Genomic DNA, 17,114 nt, shown 5'->3' with positions numbered 1-17,114 from the left:
AAAAAAACCCTAAACCACTGATAGAGGTTAGCATTAGATCTGTTTGAAGGTTTATGTTTCTCTACCACTTAGTATTGTTTCTAATTTCAGCTTACCGTATTTTTCCTTCTATAACATGCAGATTTTTTCTCCTAAAAAGGAAGGGGAAATGTCTGTGCATGTTATTGAGTGAATGTGTGGTCCCTGGAGCCAATTGGTGCGAGGGGAGGCAAAAAAAAGCAGGCAAAAATCAAACCGCGCGTCTCCTAGAAGGGAAACTTGAAAAGAGGAAGCGGCTGCTTTCCGGCATTCTGCCTCAGGGTCTTACTGCCCACCCACCTCTGTTTCCTTGCTGTGTTTGCTCAAACGGAACAAAGAGCAGGGAAAGACCCTCCCCTCCAGGCAAGCAGAGGGGAAAGCTGAAAACATGCAGAAGGGAGGGAGAGAGAGAGAGAGAGAGAGAGCGCGCGCGCGCGCGAGCTGGCTGGCTTGGGTGGGTAGGTGAGGGAAAACTTTTGCCTTCCTTTCCTCCCTACCCCTCTCCTGCATTCTTAGCCAGCTGCTTCTCTGCACACCCCTCTCCTGCTCCTTGTCCCTTCTGTGTTTTTCCTTCCCTCCCCACTTAAAATGTGGTTAAAAAGCATGGATCCACATGGATCCTCAGGACCTTTGCATTGGGTCAGCCCAAATTCACCATCAGATCACATAGCATGTCCATGGCTACAGCCTGCCCCCCCAAAATCACGCACCCACTGTTGCCTGGGGCTGCAATGGTGCAAAAATGTGGTTAAAAAGCATGGATCCACATGGATCCTAAGGATCTTTGCATTGGGTCAGCCCAAATTCACCATCAGATCACATAGCATGTCCATGGCTACAGCCTGCCCCCCCAAAATCACGCACCCACTGTTGCCTGGGGCTGCAATGGTGCAAAAACGTGGTTAAAAAGCATGGATCTACATGGATCCTCAGGATCTTTGCATTGGGTCAGCCCAAATTCACCATCAGATCACATAACATGTCCATGGCTACAGCCTGCCCCCCCAAAACCACACACCCACTGTTGCCTGGGGCTGCAATGGTCCAAAAACGTGGTTTAAAAGCATGGATCTACATGGATCCTCAGGATCTTTGCATTCAGTCACCCCAAATTCACCATCAGATCACATAGCATGTCCATGGTTACAGCCTGCCCCCCAAAAATCACGCACCCACTCTTGCCTGGGGCTGCAATGGTGCAAAAACGTGGTTACAAAGCATGGATCCACAGGGATTCTCAGGATCTTTGCATTGGGTCAGCCCAAATTCACCATCAGATCACATGTCTGTGGCCACAGCATGAAGCACAAAAATGATACATCCACTGTTTCATTCAGAATGTTTTTTCCCTTGTTTTCCTCCTCTAAAAACGATGTGCGTGTTATGGTCAGGTGCGTGTTATAGAGCGAAAAATACGGTAATTCACTATTAAAACCTGATTGTTAAGAAGTCTGGTTGTGAATCCACTTACCTAGTAGTAATCGCCCTGTTGAATTCAGCAGTATTTTCTTCTGATTAGTTGTGGCTAAGACTCGCAGAGTTTTATAGTGAGACCAGACTTGTCTTTAAAATGGCAAAACATGAGAGTGAGTCATTAAAACTGAGCATTAGTAATGAATAGTTGGCTCAGTTAAGTAATTTCCCCTAGTTTTTAATAACACCCAGGCCCTCAGAGATAGGGGTAGGATGCAAAGACACATGAAACTCGTCCCATAAACCCTACAAAGCTCTTCCTAAGCAGTAGCCAAATGATGAACTGCTTTTGAAACAAGAATGCTTCAAAGCATGGGAAGCTCAGCTGCTCAAGAAGTGGGATGTGGAACAACAATTCTACTTGCCTGGCATAAGCTACCAGCAAGAACTTAAGCAGTAGTTATCCCAGTCATTCTAAGGATTGGCTAAAGCTAATTATTTACTAAATTATGCCATGGAAATCTATGCGATTGTAAGCACATACTTAATGCTGTCTCATGGAAACTAATGGAGATTGTAAGTGCTTAACTTGGATCGTGTCCAGGGTGTAATACTGCTAGCATACTTTCCTCATTATGTTTGAAGATTTGTTTGTTTGCATGTTTAAGTATCTTTCTTATTTTGACCGCAGGTCTTGTATATTTCCCTTTATACTTCGCAAATATGAACTGTGGGATAAAATGTTTTTAATGAGTTGTTAACCAGTATTTTTTTGTTATAGATGGAAAATAGCAGAATGGCAATTCCCTCTGGGGTCTGCTACTAATGGGCTTCTCTCTCAACTTTTTCCAGGCTTCTCCCGAGAAGAGCTGACTAACCTGCAGAGCATCAGAGGGAGGCCACACATAAGCCAAACACAGCTCTCCCCGGTCCAGATCTACTTGACAGATCTGGATCAGTTTTCATATCACTGGGCAATGACAGAGGTAAGACTGTCCACACGGAGAATTCAGACTTAAAATATCTTAGGCTGGCATGTCTGTAGGCTCAGTATTGGTGGTAAATGTTCTGTAGGGAGTAAAAAAAATTATATGTTATTCCCTGACTACTTTGCTCATGAGAGAAAAAGGATGCCAGTGTATTGGCTAAAGCTGAATATCAGTGGTTTCATTACAGTCTCACTAAAGCCTAAGATCAGCCTCAGAATAAGTGGTTCCTCAATAGCAGGCATAGACAGCCCAGCTAGAGTCGTTCCTTTTTTTCTGCAATTTATGGTGGCTGCACGCCCTCTTCACATCAGGGTGTATTGAAAGGTTTGCTGGCCATTGGTGTCCCCTAGGAACTCGGCAAGAGAGTCAGTGTGGTGTAGTGGTTAAGAGCGGTGGACTTGTAATCTGGTGAACTGGGTTTGCTTCCTTGCTCCTCCACATGCAGCTGCTGGGTGACCTTGGGCTAGTCACACTTCTTTGAAGTCTCTCAGCCCCACTCACCTCACAGAGTGTTTGTTGTGGGGGAGGAAGGGAAAGGAGAATGTTAGCCGCTTTGAGACTCCTTAAAGGGAGTGAAAGGCGGGATATCAAATCCAAACTCCTTCTCCTCCTCCTCCTCCTGTCCTTGAGGTGGATTCACTTGATGCTCCTGTGCTGCTGCTAGTTCTGGGCTCAAACTCATAGGACCCTAGTTTTGATTTTGCACAGCCGTTCTCCAGTAGCTGAGCGAGAGTTCCATCTTGCTGGACTGTTCCCCAGGAAGCATTGTCACATCTTCTGGCCCTGCCTTCTGAGCAGAAGTGCATACTGTTGAATTGTGCTTAGGGGTGTCTCTTCTGTTAGAAAGCTGGCATTGGATGCAGAATGGGGAATGGGCCCTAGTTTTGATTTTGCACTGTCAGCATTGCCATCTTCTCACAGCTTAGATAGCATTGCTTTTGCTTTGCTGTTGTGGTCAGTTTGAGGAGCAAGGTGAAAAACAGCCTATTTCATGTTTCCTTTTTGAAGTAGGAAATGAAAATAAGTGTACTTTACAAACACATTAAGGCGTTGATTACACTACAGTGTAACTATCCATATTTTGGAGTCTTTGCCACCTGGAATGTAAGCTTAGATGATTCATGCACTTTACGTACGTGATCTGCGGGATATTTGGTAAGAAATTACTTTTCTTAAAATTTTTGCTGAATAAAGACTGAAAATAAAAGTGACAGGGCACGGTGACACAGTCAGTATGTGTAACAGCAAAAGAAGTTACAATGGTAAGTTATCACAAAGATGCACCTTTGTGTGGAGTAAAGTTACATATAGCTTTCTTGAAGCTGTATCAGTCCATTGAGCCTGCAGGATATTTATGGAAACAGAAGTAAATAAAAATATTGGGTCCGAATCAAGCAGTTCTTTGCGTTTTTAGAACTGCTCATGTGAGACATTGCCAACCAGTTGTAGGAAGATCGTAAGGCTGTCTGGCTGGATCCCTTAGACACAGTGGTGCAAATTTTACTTTGTATGTTCTTTCAGAATAAAAATAGCAATGCTTTTATGTGATGTTATTTGTGTTTTCAAGCAATCCACAATCCCCTGAACAGTTATCTCTGTGTATCTGAAATACTCTGGGCATTGTTCCCAGAGCTTTGAGCTTTCAGAAGATGCTTTTTAGCATCTTGGCTAAGCACCTGAGCTCCAGAAGGGAAGATACTCTTGAGTCAATGAATAAAAGCCAAAAGAATAACATTTGGGGGGAAAGTTTAATATAGGGGGAAATATATAGGGGGAAATATAAAAGTTGCATATAAGGCCATGTTGTTTAAGATGACAGTGAGAAATACAGGCTCATTTGGGGCAGATTATGTTAAAAAATATTGTCATTACAGCATTCTTCATTTGAGCAAGTCCAGACTAGCCAGGCATTTAATTTTATTACTGGGTGATTTGGGAATATTCAGGAGAGTTCTTTTAGGCAAAGAGAGTTGTGAGTCTTTCGCTCGCCCTACTGTTTTAATTGTCAATATCCATGTGCAAAGGTCAGAGGGGGCAGGGTTTCTGTTGAGGTAGGTGATTAGCTGTGGGAGGAGCTTATCAGAGCTTGCAGGGCAGCAGCTGAAGAAGGAGCAAAAAGGGTTTTCTCCTGTGTGTGTTTCTTGTGGCTGATTAGCTGCTCTCCCTGTGCAAAGGTCAGAGGGGGCAGGGTTTCTGTTGAGGCAGGTGATTAGCTGTGGGAGGAGCTTATCAGAGCTTGCAGGGCAGCCTAGCGGCGTGCGCAATTTGATCCATCTTTTAGATTTAGGGGAGCTAGTCTCAAACGTTTGTTGGGGGAGACCTAGGTTTTTTTGGGGGGGCGGGGAGTTATTTGTCCTGTCTGCACGCTTTTTATGATGGAGGACCGCTGTAGCCAGCCCCAACGACACGTTCTCAAGATGGAGGGTGAGGGAACAGCTGCAGTCGCCTGCGGTTCCTGCACAATGTTTGCCATCTTGCCAAAGGTTGCAGGCAGCTTTACCTGCAGCAATTGCATGTTGATTGCCCTCTTAGAAGACAAAGTCCAGCAACTGGAGGAACGTGTGGCTACGCTCCAAAGAATTAGAGAGCTGGAGCTCTTCTTGGAAGCAACAGAGCACACCGTCTCCACCAAGGAGGAGACAGGGGACTCCCCTGAGAAGGAGGCTAGTTCACCAAGACAGGAGCCAGATATATGGAGAAACGTGACTCAAAGAAGTAGGAGGCCCAGGGTTCACTCTGATTGTTTAGAAATACACAATCGCTTTGAGGTCCTCTCCCCTAGAATGGAAGACGAAGAGCAGACTCCATTTGAGGATCTCTCCCTCATTACAGTCGATCAGGTATATGAAGACGAGCAGCAAAGTCAGTCCTTAGGGAATGTGCAGGCGACCTTGGAATGGACAGCTCATGGAAGAACCCCGACCAGACCTAAGAGGAGGCGTGTAGTGGTGATAGGGGATTCCCTACTGAGGGGAACAGAAGCAGTGATCTGTGGGCCTGACAAGATGTCTCGGGAAGTGTGCTGTCTCCCCGGGGCTAAGATCCAAGATGTAACTGAACGACTGCAAGGAATCATAAAACCCACTGACAAATACCCCTTCCTCTTGGTTCATGTGGGAACCAATGACACTGCAAGCAATAGCCTCCAGAAGATCAAAAGGGACTATGAGGCTCTGGGCAGGAAATTGAAGCAATTAAATGCACAAATTGTCATCTCATCTGTCCTCCCAGTTGAACGACGTGGCCCAGGGAGAGAGGGAAAAATAGTGGAAGTGAACAGCTGGCTTCGCAAATGGTGTAAACAGGAACGGTTTGGATTCTTAGATCACGGACTGCAGTTTCTTGAAGATGGACTTCTGGCAAGCGATGGGCTGCACCTCACAATGGTTGGGAGGAATGTTTTTGCCAAAAATCTCAGAAACCTCATCAGGAGGGCTTTAAACTGACTAATGTGGGGGAGGGAGACAGTGCTCCTGAAGGTAGGAGTCTATCAATTGATGAAGATGATCATCCAAATGTCATAGACCAAATGGAGCAAACAGCACGCAGACCTAGTGGTGGGAGGAAAAAATCCTTAAATAAGAGACACGGGGGAATGATTAATGGACTTCAATGTCTGTACACTAATGCGCAAAGCATGGGAAATAAACAAGATGAGCTTGAACTCTTGGTACAGCAAACTTAAATATGACATAATAGGCATCACTGAAACCTGGTGGGATAAGTCCCATGATTGGAATGTAATAATGGAGGGATACAATCTATTTCAGAGAAACAGACCAGACAAGAAAGGAGGAGGAGTGGTGTTATATGTCAGGGATGTGTATACCTGTGAAGAGATCCAAGATTTAGAACCTCAAAGCCAAAGTGAGAGCATTTGGGTCAGAATTAAGGGAGAGAATAATAACAGTGACCTCATTGTGGGAGTTTACTATAGATCCCCAAGCCAAACAGAGGACATAGATGATGCCTTCCTGGAACAGATGGCCAAGCATGCAAAAGGAAGGGAGATAGTAGTAATGGGGGACTTCAATTACCCGGATATTTGCTGGATGTCAAACTCAGCCAAGAGCATAAGGTCAAACAGATTCCTCACTGGCCTTGCAGACAACTTCGTTGTCCAGAAAGTGGGAGAAGCAACAAGAGGAACAGCCATTTTAGATCTGGTCCTAACCAATGTTGATGACCTGGTTAGTGGGGTAGAAGTGGAAGGATCATTAGGCGCGAGTGATCATGCTCTTCTGAAGTTTACTATACAGCGGAAAGGAGCAGCCAAGCATACTAGGACTCAATTTCTTGACTTTAGGAAAGCCGACTTCATAAAACTTAGGGAAGTGCTGGGTGAGATCCCATGGACAGTAATACTAAAAGGAAAGGGAGTTCATGATGGCTGGGAGTTTGTTAAGAGGGAGATAGTAAAAGCACAACTTCAGGCAATACCAATGAGACGGAAACATGGAAGGTGCCTAAAGAAGCCATGGTGGCTATCTAAAGAACTTTTAACTGAGTTAAGATTAAAAAAGGATGTGTACAAAAAATGGAAAAGGGGGGAAACCACCAAAGAGGAATTCAATCAAATAGCCAGCATGTGTAGACACAAAGTCAGAAAAGCTAAAGCACAGAATGAACTCAGGCTTGCTAGAGAGGTTAAAAGCAACAAAAAAGGCTTTTATGGGTATGTTCGTAGCAAAAGGAAAAACAAAGAAACAGTGGGGTCACTCAGAGGAGAAGATGGTGAAATGCAAACAGGGGACACAGAAAGGGCTGAACTCCTCAATGCCTTCTTTGCCTCAGTCTTCTCCGATAAAGAAAACAATGCCCGACCTGAAGAATTTGGAGCAAATGATTCAGCAGAGGAAACACAGCCCAGAATAACTAAGGAGATAGTACAAGAATACTTGGCTAGTCTAGATGTATTCAAGTCTCCAGGGCCAGATGAACTGCATCCAAGAGTATTAAAAGAACTGGCAGATGTGATCTCAGAACCACTGGCAGTCATCTTTGAGAATTCCTGGAGAACAGGCGAAGTCCCGGCAGACTGGAGGAGGGTAAATGTTGTCCCTATTTTCAAAAAGGGGAAAAGAGAGGACCCAAATAATTACCGCCCAGTCAGTCTGACATCAATACCAGGGAAGATTCTGGGGCAGATCATTAAGCAAACAGTCTGTGAGCACCTAGAAAGGAATGCTGTGATCACCAATAGTCAGCATGGATTTCTGAAAAATAAGTCATGTCAGACTAACCTGATCTCGTTTTTTGACAGAATTACAACCCTGGTAGATGAAGGGAACGCAGTGGATGTAGCCTACCTTGATTTCAGCAAGGCATTTGACAAGGTGCCCCATGATATTCTTGTAAAGAAGCTGGTAAAATGCGGTCTTGACTATGCTACCACTCAGTGGATTTGTAACTGGCTGACTGACCGAACCCAAAGGGTGCTCATCAATGGTTCCTCTTCATCCTGGAGAAGAGTGACTAGTGGGGTGCCACAGGGTTCTGTCTTGGGCCCGGTCTTATTCAACATCTTTATCAACGACTTGGATGATGGACTCAAGGGCATCCTGATCAAATTTGCAGATGACACCAAACTGGGAGGGGTGGCTAACACCCCAGAGGACAGGATCACATTTCAAAATGACCTTGACAGATTAGAGAACTGGGCCAAAACAAACAAGATGAATTTTAACAGGGAGAAATGTAAAGTATTGCACTTGGGCAAAAAAAATGAGAGGCACAAATACAAGATGGGTGACACCTGGCTTGAGAGCAGTACATGTGAAAAGGATCTAGGAGTCTTGGTTGACCACAAACTTGACATGAGCCAACAGTGTGACGCGGCAGCTAAAAAAGCCAATGCAATTCTGGGCTGCATCAATAGGAGTATAGCATCTAGATCAAGGGAAGTAATAGTGCCACTGTATTCTGCTCTGGTCAGACCTCACCTGGAGTACTGTGTCCAGTTCCGGGCACCACAGTTCAAGAAGGACACTGACAAACTGGAACGTGTCCAGAGGAGGGCAACCAAAATGGTCAAAGGCCTGGAAACGATGCCTTATGAGGAACGGCTAAGGGAGCTGGGCATGTTTAGCCTGGAGAAGAGGAGGTTAAAGGGTGATATGATAGCCATGTTCAAATATGTAAAAGGATGTCACATAGAGGAGGGAGAAAGGTTGTTTTCTGCTCCCAGTACGTTTCCAAGCACAGTTCAAAGTGTTGGTGCTGACCTTTAAAGCCCTAAATGGCCTCAGTCCAGTATATCTGCAGGAGCGTCTCCACCCCCATCGTTCTACCCGGACACTGAGGTCCAGCACCGAGGGCCTTCTGCCGGTCCCTCATTGCGGGAAGCCAAGTTACAGGGAACCAGGCAGAGGGCCTTCTCGGTAGTGGCGCCCGCCCTGTGGAATGCCCTCCCACCAGATGTCACAGAGAACAACAACTACCAGACTTTTAGAAGACATCTGAAGGCAGCCCTGTTTAGGGAAGCTTTTAATGTTTGATGCATTACAGTATTTTAATATTTTTTGGAAGCCGCCAGATGGGCGGGGTATAAATAATAAAATTATTATTATTGTTATTGTTGTTGTTGTTGTTATTATTATTATTATTATTATTATTATTATTTATTATTATTACAGAATAAAAGCACAAATAAATAGTTAGAATAAAAGCACAGCAAAACAATAATGCCCCCCTCCCACAAACACATTTAAAAGGCCATAGAATATTAATCAGCCCAAGGCCTGAATGAAGAGGAACATTTTAGTCTGGCACCTAAAGATGTATAATAAAGGCGCCAGACAAACCTTTCTGGGGAGAGCATTCCACAAACGGGGAGCCACCACAGAAAAGGCTCTTTCTCATGTTGCCACCCTCCTGACCTCTCATGGAGGAGACACTCGAAGAAGGGCCTCAGAGGATGATCACAGAGTCCGGGGTGGTTTATATGGTTAAATCAGGCTTCCTCAACCTGATGCCATCCAGATGTTTTGGACTGCAACTCTGGTCAGCATGGCGGGTAATTAGAGATGGTTGGAGTTCAAAACATCTGGATGGCATCAGGTTGAGGAAGCCTGATTTAACCATATAAACCACCCCGGACTCTGTGATCATCCTCTGAGGCCCTTCTTCGAGTCTCTCCTCCATGAGAGGTCGGGAGGGTGGCACCAGGTTAGGAGAGTCTGCATTAGATGCTCAGTGAGTTGAGTCGAAGAGAATGAGTGGAAGAATTTATGGTTATATTAATTCACTTTGTAGATACTCAAGGATATGGAAATAAGAGCTGTGGCAACAGTTGCAACCTATTTTTTAAGAACCACAGGGCACTAATTGTCCATATAATTTGTTTGAGCACACGCCTGGACTCTTTTGGGATTTTCTAAATCGGAAGGAAGGTAGTAAGATGAGTAAATGTTTTAAGTGTCAGCATAAATGGCAGTTGGGTTATGAGTGGGGAGCGAGGTTGTTTTCCAATTACAGGCAGGGAGTCTTCATTAGCATTGGATCTGTAGTCTCAATATTGACTGTAGCCAGAGAGCAATTTGATCCTTCTGTTGTCAGTGCTTTATCCCTCGAGGCTTCATGTCTACAGGTTTGTTGCCTTTCCAGATTGCAAGATAAGGTTTCTAAGGAATTGTCTATTTATGTCACTTAATTTTCACTGTAGCACTTGCCGTTCAGTGCACAAAATGTTTTAGAGTTCTGACCTCAGAAAAAGATGTTATCCTTTACCTCTGTTCCGTTAGCATTTCAAAATACAGCGTTTTAAGGCATGTTTGAATTCTTCTTTCCTTTGCCTAAGTGACGCATCCATTCATGGGTTGTTCGTCTCCCATTTGCACAAGGCAGGGACATGTGACTTGATTGTTTCCTCTATCCTGTCCCCTATTGGCTCTTCTCCCAGTTCAAGCAGCCCTGACAAGATGGATTAAAACTTGCATAGCTTTGATCTATGAAGCTCAGCACATACTTTTGCCACACCACTTTCACCACTAACGCTTCCATCACAGAGATCTGCCAGGTACATTTGCCAGGTGTGCCTGGTAAAGAATAGACATGCATACCTTGGTTGAAGTGGCCTTCAGGAGGATAGTACTGCAACAGGTACTTTCTTTGATTTTAACCAATCCCTAGAATCATAGAATCATAGAGTTGGAAGAGACCACAAGGGCCATCGAGTCCAACCCCCTGCCAAGCAGGAAACACCATCAGAGCACTCCTGACATATGGTTGTCAAGCCTCTGCTTAAAGACACCCCCCCCCCCCCCCGTTTCCATCCAGGAGCACATGCAGCTTGTGCGTCCGTAACAAACAAATAACAGAGCTCTAGTTGCTCTTGTGTGGTGTGTGATGGCATCCACTACCATACCTTGGATAATATCCATGGTGGCTGCCCATATCCACATAGCTCAGTTAGGCCCACACAGATTTCTTTGTCCCGGTTGATGTTCCTTCCTCCTTTCCCTGCTGTCTTGCCCTGTCTGAACCTGGTACTGTTGAGAGCCGCCTTCTGCCACAGGCTCAGCCACAGAACTGGACTGGAGGGAGTCAAGCGGACACGGAGCAATGGATCCAAACTACAAGAAAGAAGATTCCACCTAAACATTAGGAAGAACTTCCTGACAGTAAGAGCTGTTCGACAGTGGAATTTGCTGCCAAGGAGTGTGGTGGAGTCTCCTTCTTTGGAGGTCTTTAAGCAGAGGCTTGACAACCATATGTCAGGAGTGCTCTGATGGTGTTTCCTGCTTGGCAGGGGGTTGGACTCGATGGCCCTTGTGGTCTCTTCCAACTCTATGATTCTATGAACAAGGGGAAGAGAACGGGGGAAGTAATCAAGCCACATGTCCCTTCCTGGGTGACCGAGGCAACCCTTGGCCTTCACTATGAGTCACTGGTGGTGCTTTCAGATGGTGCGGAGGATTCTAAAACCGTTAGTTGTTAAAAAGGCACCCATGTGTCTGATTCAGTTTGTCATATTTGAGTGTCTTTGTAATGTGAGCAGGAAATGGAAGCCCTGCAGGACTTCCTTGTTTGTTTCTGCTTTTACGTCCCACCTTCTGAGGAGTTCAAGGCATAGTGTTTGTGCCTCCTCGCCATTTTTAGCCTCACAACAACCCTGTGAAGTAGGTTAGGCTGAGAGATGGTAACTGGCCGAGGGTCAGTGGTTTATACCCAGGCACAGGCAAACTCTGCCCTCCAGATGTTTTGGGACTACAACTCCCATGATCCCTATCTAACAGGACCAGTGGCCAGGGATGATGGGAGTTGTAGTCCCAAAACATCTGGAGGGCCGAGTGTGCCTATGTCTGGGTTAACCTGTATGAAATGATTAAATGCAGCTTTTAGAATTCTGGAATATGTCACTTTTGACAATGTATCCCCTATGACTTTGTAGAAACAAAGATGTAGATGTACAGTGAATATTGGCATTAATATTGTTGCTGTTGTAACAGGTGGTGACGCAGTGCCTGTCTACTATACCTTCAAGAAGCCAGTGCATAGATATTGTACAAAATGGCATTTGCAAATACCTGGTAGGTGGTAATTCTGAATATATTCTATGTTTGTTTTATTTAATTATCATTTGTGATTGAAACTGTGGCCAATAAAGAGAGTTCAGTATGTGCAGATGTGCTTGCTAGGCTCATTTCTGGCCTTGCAGTTATACTCACTATTCATGTCTTAGTCTGTGAACAGTATATAATAGCAGTTTTCCTGTTCATAAGCAGTTGCCGAAACATTTCATCACAATCATGAAAGTCTTCATACTGTGTTTAAAAATGTTATATCCCATGTTTCTTTATGGAAAATTCAAAATGACCAACAGCAAACTGTCATAAAAATGGAACAAATGACAACAAGGATTTTTTTTTACTATCAGTTGGCCATCATTAGAAACCAGCAACAGCCACAGTAATGGAGCAGTAATGAGCAGTAATGGGGGCATTGGAGAGGAGGGGCTTCCTTTGCTAGAGCAACAAAAAGGCCTTTCCCTTCATGCCCACCAGCTGGCTGGCGCAACACCTCTGATGTTGATGAGTGGACAGGAAGGAATATGTACAAGGACGTTATCCTCGAGATAAATGGGGGCATTTTAGGGCTTTAAAATGAATCAATTACTAGTGAAAATACAGCAGTACCAGGTAATTCTGTACTGACCAATGTAACATTTGCTGTCACTTTTACATAATATTTTTTGAGGCAGTGAGAGATTTTACATTCTTGGGCTCCATGATCACTGCAGATGGTGACAGCAACCACAAAATTAAAAGACGCCTGCTTCTTGGGACAAAAGCAATGACAAACCTAGACAGCTTATTAAAAAGCAGAGAAATCACCTTGCCAACAAAGGTCCGTATGGTTAAAGCTATGGTTTTCCCAGTAGTGTTGTATGGAAGTGAGAGCTGGACCATAAAGAAGGCTGATCGCCGAAGAATTGATGCTTTTGAATTCTGGTGCTGGGGGAGACTCTTGAGAGTCCCATGGACTGCAAGAAGATCAAACCTATCCATTCTTAAGGAAATCAGCCCTGAGTGCTCACTGGAAGGACAGATCCTGAAGCTGAGGCTCCAATACTTTGGCCACCTCAGGAGAAGAGAAGACTCCCTGGAAAAGACCCTGATGTTGGGAAAGATGGAGGGCGCAAGGAGAAGGGGACGACAGAGGACATGATGGTTGGACAGTGTTCTCGAAGCTACAAACATGAGCCTGACCAAACTGCGGGAAGCAGTGGAAGACAGGAGTGTCTGGCGTGCTCTGGTCCATGGGGTCACGAAGAGTCGGACACGACTAAACAACTAAACAACAACAACAACATTATTTAACTCCAGTGAACTGTAAACTATTTGTTAACTGCCTTAATCTTCCCTACAAAAATAATCAAGAAGTATGCCACACTTAGTTTAAACATTTTCTTTTTCGTGTGTTTTAAAAGAAGTAACAGTTTTGGCACATCAGTAATTTATCTACAACTTGTTTTTTCTAAAAGTATGAATCAGTCCCCCTCATCTGTGGTGATATGCATGAAGAACTTCTGTTTCATGGGCAAGAGCCAAACCTATGGTGTTATTTACTGGATACCCCGGAAAGAGAGGGTTTCCAGCAGATGACCTGTGTCCAATTCGATGTGAAAATTCATTTATAGACATCCACAAATGAATGCCTTCAAAGCAAGACCGTGGGCACATGACACTTCAGTATGCATTCACAAGTTGCAGGTCACATGTGGGAAGGTGTAATTTGAATCAGAGGATGAAGTGGTGGTTTTAGCATTGCAGGTAACCTGACCCTCACCACTTCTGCTATCAGGAACAGCACGGGGTCACAGAAAACAATAAAAGCTGCATTCTTAAGAAGTGGTTCAAACCCACCCAGAGCAGGCTGTACAGCCGTCTCTGAGACAACTGCTTCCAGGTGGACGGCTTTTCTATTCACTGGATTGTTTGTCCACATCCCATCCTTTACTGTCTCCAAACATTGATTCAGGTTCAGTGCGTTACTAGAAACCCATTACACTTCAGACCAAATCTATGGATGACCTCACCCAACAGTTTCATGTAGATGTTAGAAAGCATGGAAGACAAAATTCACTATGGCAGCAATCCCTAAGTTTAGGGGCCATGGTTCAGAGCAGCAGTCTCCCATCGTAACCTGCTGGATCCTTCCTTTCAGGAATGACTTGGTTCCAGGAATGACTTTCTACAGTACCTCCCAGCCCCATTCTGGCAGGGTGACCTAGAGGGACAGCATAGTTGGTGAGATATGCTCTTCAGAGCTGCGCCAGAATCAAGCATTAACTGGCTCCCAACTTTTCAGCTGAAAAGGCTCTGCAAGGATTACAGATCAATAAAAACAAGACAGTTCCTGACGTCAGGTTTAAATTCTAAAAAATGGAACACACACACACAAAAAAAAGGAATGGGGAGGGAAGAGGAAAAAGTGAACCAGGGTATTAATTATTTAAAGTTAGCAAGTTTTAAGACAACCAGGTTCATACTTTCTCCCAACAAAAAAATTTAAATCCATCTACCAAAGTCAAACTGAAAGACAATGATAACAGAACCCTTCATGAACTGTATTTCACTTCATTAGGACTGCCACTCTAGACAAGTGTTTTGTGAAAAATTTTGCCCCATGAATCCATAGCAACAGAATGGACATGAAGCTTGAGGTCCTGATTTCTTTGTCATGCCTCTGCTGCTGAACCTGACTCCCAAGGCACAGAACGTGAGTGGGGACCCTCTCAGCCTCTGCCCAAGCGTGGTTTTCTAGGCCTATGCCTAGAGAGACCCTTGGAACTGTTGCCAGGCCATTCTCCTCTCTGGCCCTTCTGTATACTTCAAATGCTTTGGCCTGGCTGCAATGTGTCCGTGGACCCTGAGAATACATTTCTTGTCTGTCTGGACAGAGGCTAGAGCAGGCAGCCCCAAACTCGGCCCTCCAGCTGTTTTGGGACTGCAGCTCCCATCAGCCCTAGCTAACAGGACCAGTAGTCAGGGATGATGGGAATTGTAGTCCCAAAGCAGCTGGAGGGCTGAGTTTGGGGATGCCTGGGCTAGAGTATGCAGGGGGTGTGCAGAAACTGGCCTTTTGCTCATCCTACCCACATAGTAATATTCTTCCGCTGTATTTTAAATCTGTGACGTGAGCTTAAGCCCACTGTACAAGGGTAGTATGGAAGGTGTTTTACTTGGCTGTTGCTAAATAAATAAGATGCCAATTCATGGGATTAATGTGCTCAATCCTCAAAGGAAAGGAAGGGCAGGTTGTAAAATGTAACAGATTGAGGGGGAAATGAAGTTATTTTTAGAATTGTTCTTAGACACAGGCGCAAGCACAGCTAGCACAGAAATGAGTATCTGCGTGAAAGGTAATTTATTTGTTTTGTCTCCTAGGCAGGGTTGACTGTAATACCTGACAGTGCTGCTGGATCTGTTTTGTGTGCCATTAGTAAGCTCTTGGATCAAGCGTGCTTGCTTAATGAAAACCTTGCAAAGTTCCTAGCATCTTTGTGTTACAGTCTCCTTTATCTCCTCTTAACGATAGAGAGAGAAGATACAGAACACCTGCAGAAGAGGTAAGCTTTTAATTTGAGTACTTCTCAAATATTGGCATTTGTAAAAAGCACTTTAGCATATGAAATTTGCTTGTTTTACTTGAGGAATAAAATATCAGTCTACCTGTGCAAGTTTTTTTATAAGGTTGATGGACTTCCATTTCATTGCACCACATTGAGGAATAGGTCAGCTATATACCACCAGCAATCACACAAATCTTTGGGATTTAGACTGTTGCCTTATTTAGTTTGCCAGGCTCCTTACGATGGGTTCGCGTGCTATAGCTTGCTCACTGGGAGTCTAAATTTTGCCTGCAAGGCCATGTCCCCCAAACACTGCCACCTGCCCCACATCTGATGCTATATATGATGTCAGCTGTGGGGCAGGTAGGGATGTGGGTGCTGGTGCACACATGGGAGCCTTAAAGTGCACTCCAAGTTGTGGTGTGTAAAGGGGTTCCCCTGCAGAAAACTCCTTTCCCTCACCCAATCCCTGCAGAAAGTAAGCTTTGGTTCTGCCCCCCTTGAGCTTATACGCGGGAGAGCCAAAGCCTGCTGGATTGGCTGTGTACAGCGCTGTGAAGTACTGACTTTGGCACTTCAAAGCGGTCAGTCCCCCGACATTGTTGTGACAACAGGTGGGAAGCCACATGAGAATAGATCTTGGTGAGGATCTGGCCCATGGAGCCAAAGGGGGGCTGGATTTTGAATATCAGCACCCTAAGGCACTAGTTGCTTTCTCTTCTAACCCTCTAGAATGTTATTCTGAAACAATGTGCTTTTTAAAAACAAAACAATACTGATTTTAAAGTAAGCGAGAGATAATTCAGACAGGAATGTTACCTCTGCAATTGGGATTTCTTGACTACCCTTTGTCCAAATGGTAGATATCTGACTGTAACTTGCAGCACCGGTATCTTGAACTGGGTCACGGCTCCTGTGTGCGTGTCAGATATCAGGCAGTTTTAATTTGATAATCCGTTCTTTCTTGCACAATGTATTCACGGTTGACTGTATAATTGACTCTATGTAGTTAAATATTAATAAGTATTTTAAAAATATTTTTTTAACTATAACTGGTGACAAATTGGTGGAAATGGTTTGCAAGTAACTTTAGTGTTCCAGTTTTTGTCATTTTATCTTGTGTGCCATTTTCTTACTAGAAACTATAGTCTACAGTACTCATTTTTGTTCTTCAGAGAGGTGGACTGAGAAAGTTAATTTGAGCTTAAATAACTCCTGTGCCCTTGGTTTCCCTTATAGACTCTCTGGCTGTGCTTTCTTCCTCTGCAGGGAAGCATTGTGGAGTTGCTGCATTTCCGTGCTCAACGCCTTGCCTCGCGTATTGAGGCTGATGTTGCAGAGTCTTCAAGTGAGCAGAGTCTGTCCCGAGGAATTGCCTGTCCTTGCCCAGCTCCTCCGCTTGCTAATGCAACACGGACAGCTTCGAAGTCATATGGTGACCAATGAACTTCTGGTGAAACAGATTGTCAAAGATATCACGGTAGGCACTCATTCTCTTTTTTTTTATCATCATTCTTTTTATTAATTGATTCCATAAAAGAAAATAAAAACTAACACATGTATAAAAAAGTCAGAATACAGAAAATAGAGAAAAAGAAGAGTTACAGAAAAAAGATAAA

The 17,114-nt window shown here is 44.4% G+C and overlaps 1 protein-coding gene across 4 annotated transcripts in view; it reads left to right on the top strand.

Moving 5' to 3' along the window:
- The window catches only part of TEX10 (testis expressed 10), a 50,943-nt gene that overhangs the window by 24,476 nt on the left and 9,353 nt on the right, over nucleotides 1-17,114 (top strand). For 3 of the 4 annotated variants that reach the window (XM_079949406.1, XM_079949405.1, XM_079949404.1), the window contains exons 11-14: nucleotides 2,284-2,417; nucleotides 11,870-11,950; nucleotides 15,311-15,492; nucleotides 16,765-16,975. In XM_079949406.1, the coding sequence (XP_079805532.1) occupies nucleotides 2,284-2,417; nucleotides 11,870-11,950; nucleotides 15,311-15,492; nucleotides 16,765-16,975 (608 nt within the window). Of the gene's footprint in view, nucleotides 1-2,283; nucleotides 2,418-11,869; nucleotides 11,951-15,310; nucleotides 15,493-16,764; nucleotides 16,976-17,114 lie in introns of those variants that run through there. The other variant, XM_079949407.1, reaches the window with a different exon arrangement.

Source organism: Podarcis cretensis (genome assembly GCF_951804945.1).
Source record: "Podarcis cretensis genome assembly, chromosome: 13".
NCBI lineage: Eukaryota > Metazoa > Chordata > Lepidosauria > Squamata > Lacertidae > Podarcis > Podarcis cretensis.
The sequence above is the reverse complement of the archived record's forward strand: the minus strand, read 5'-3'. Positions and strand labels throughout refer to the sequence as shown.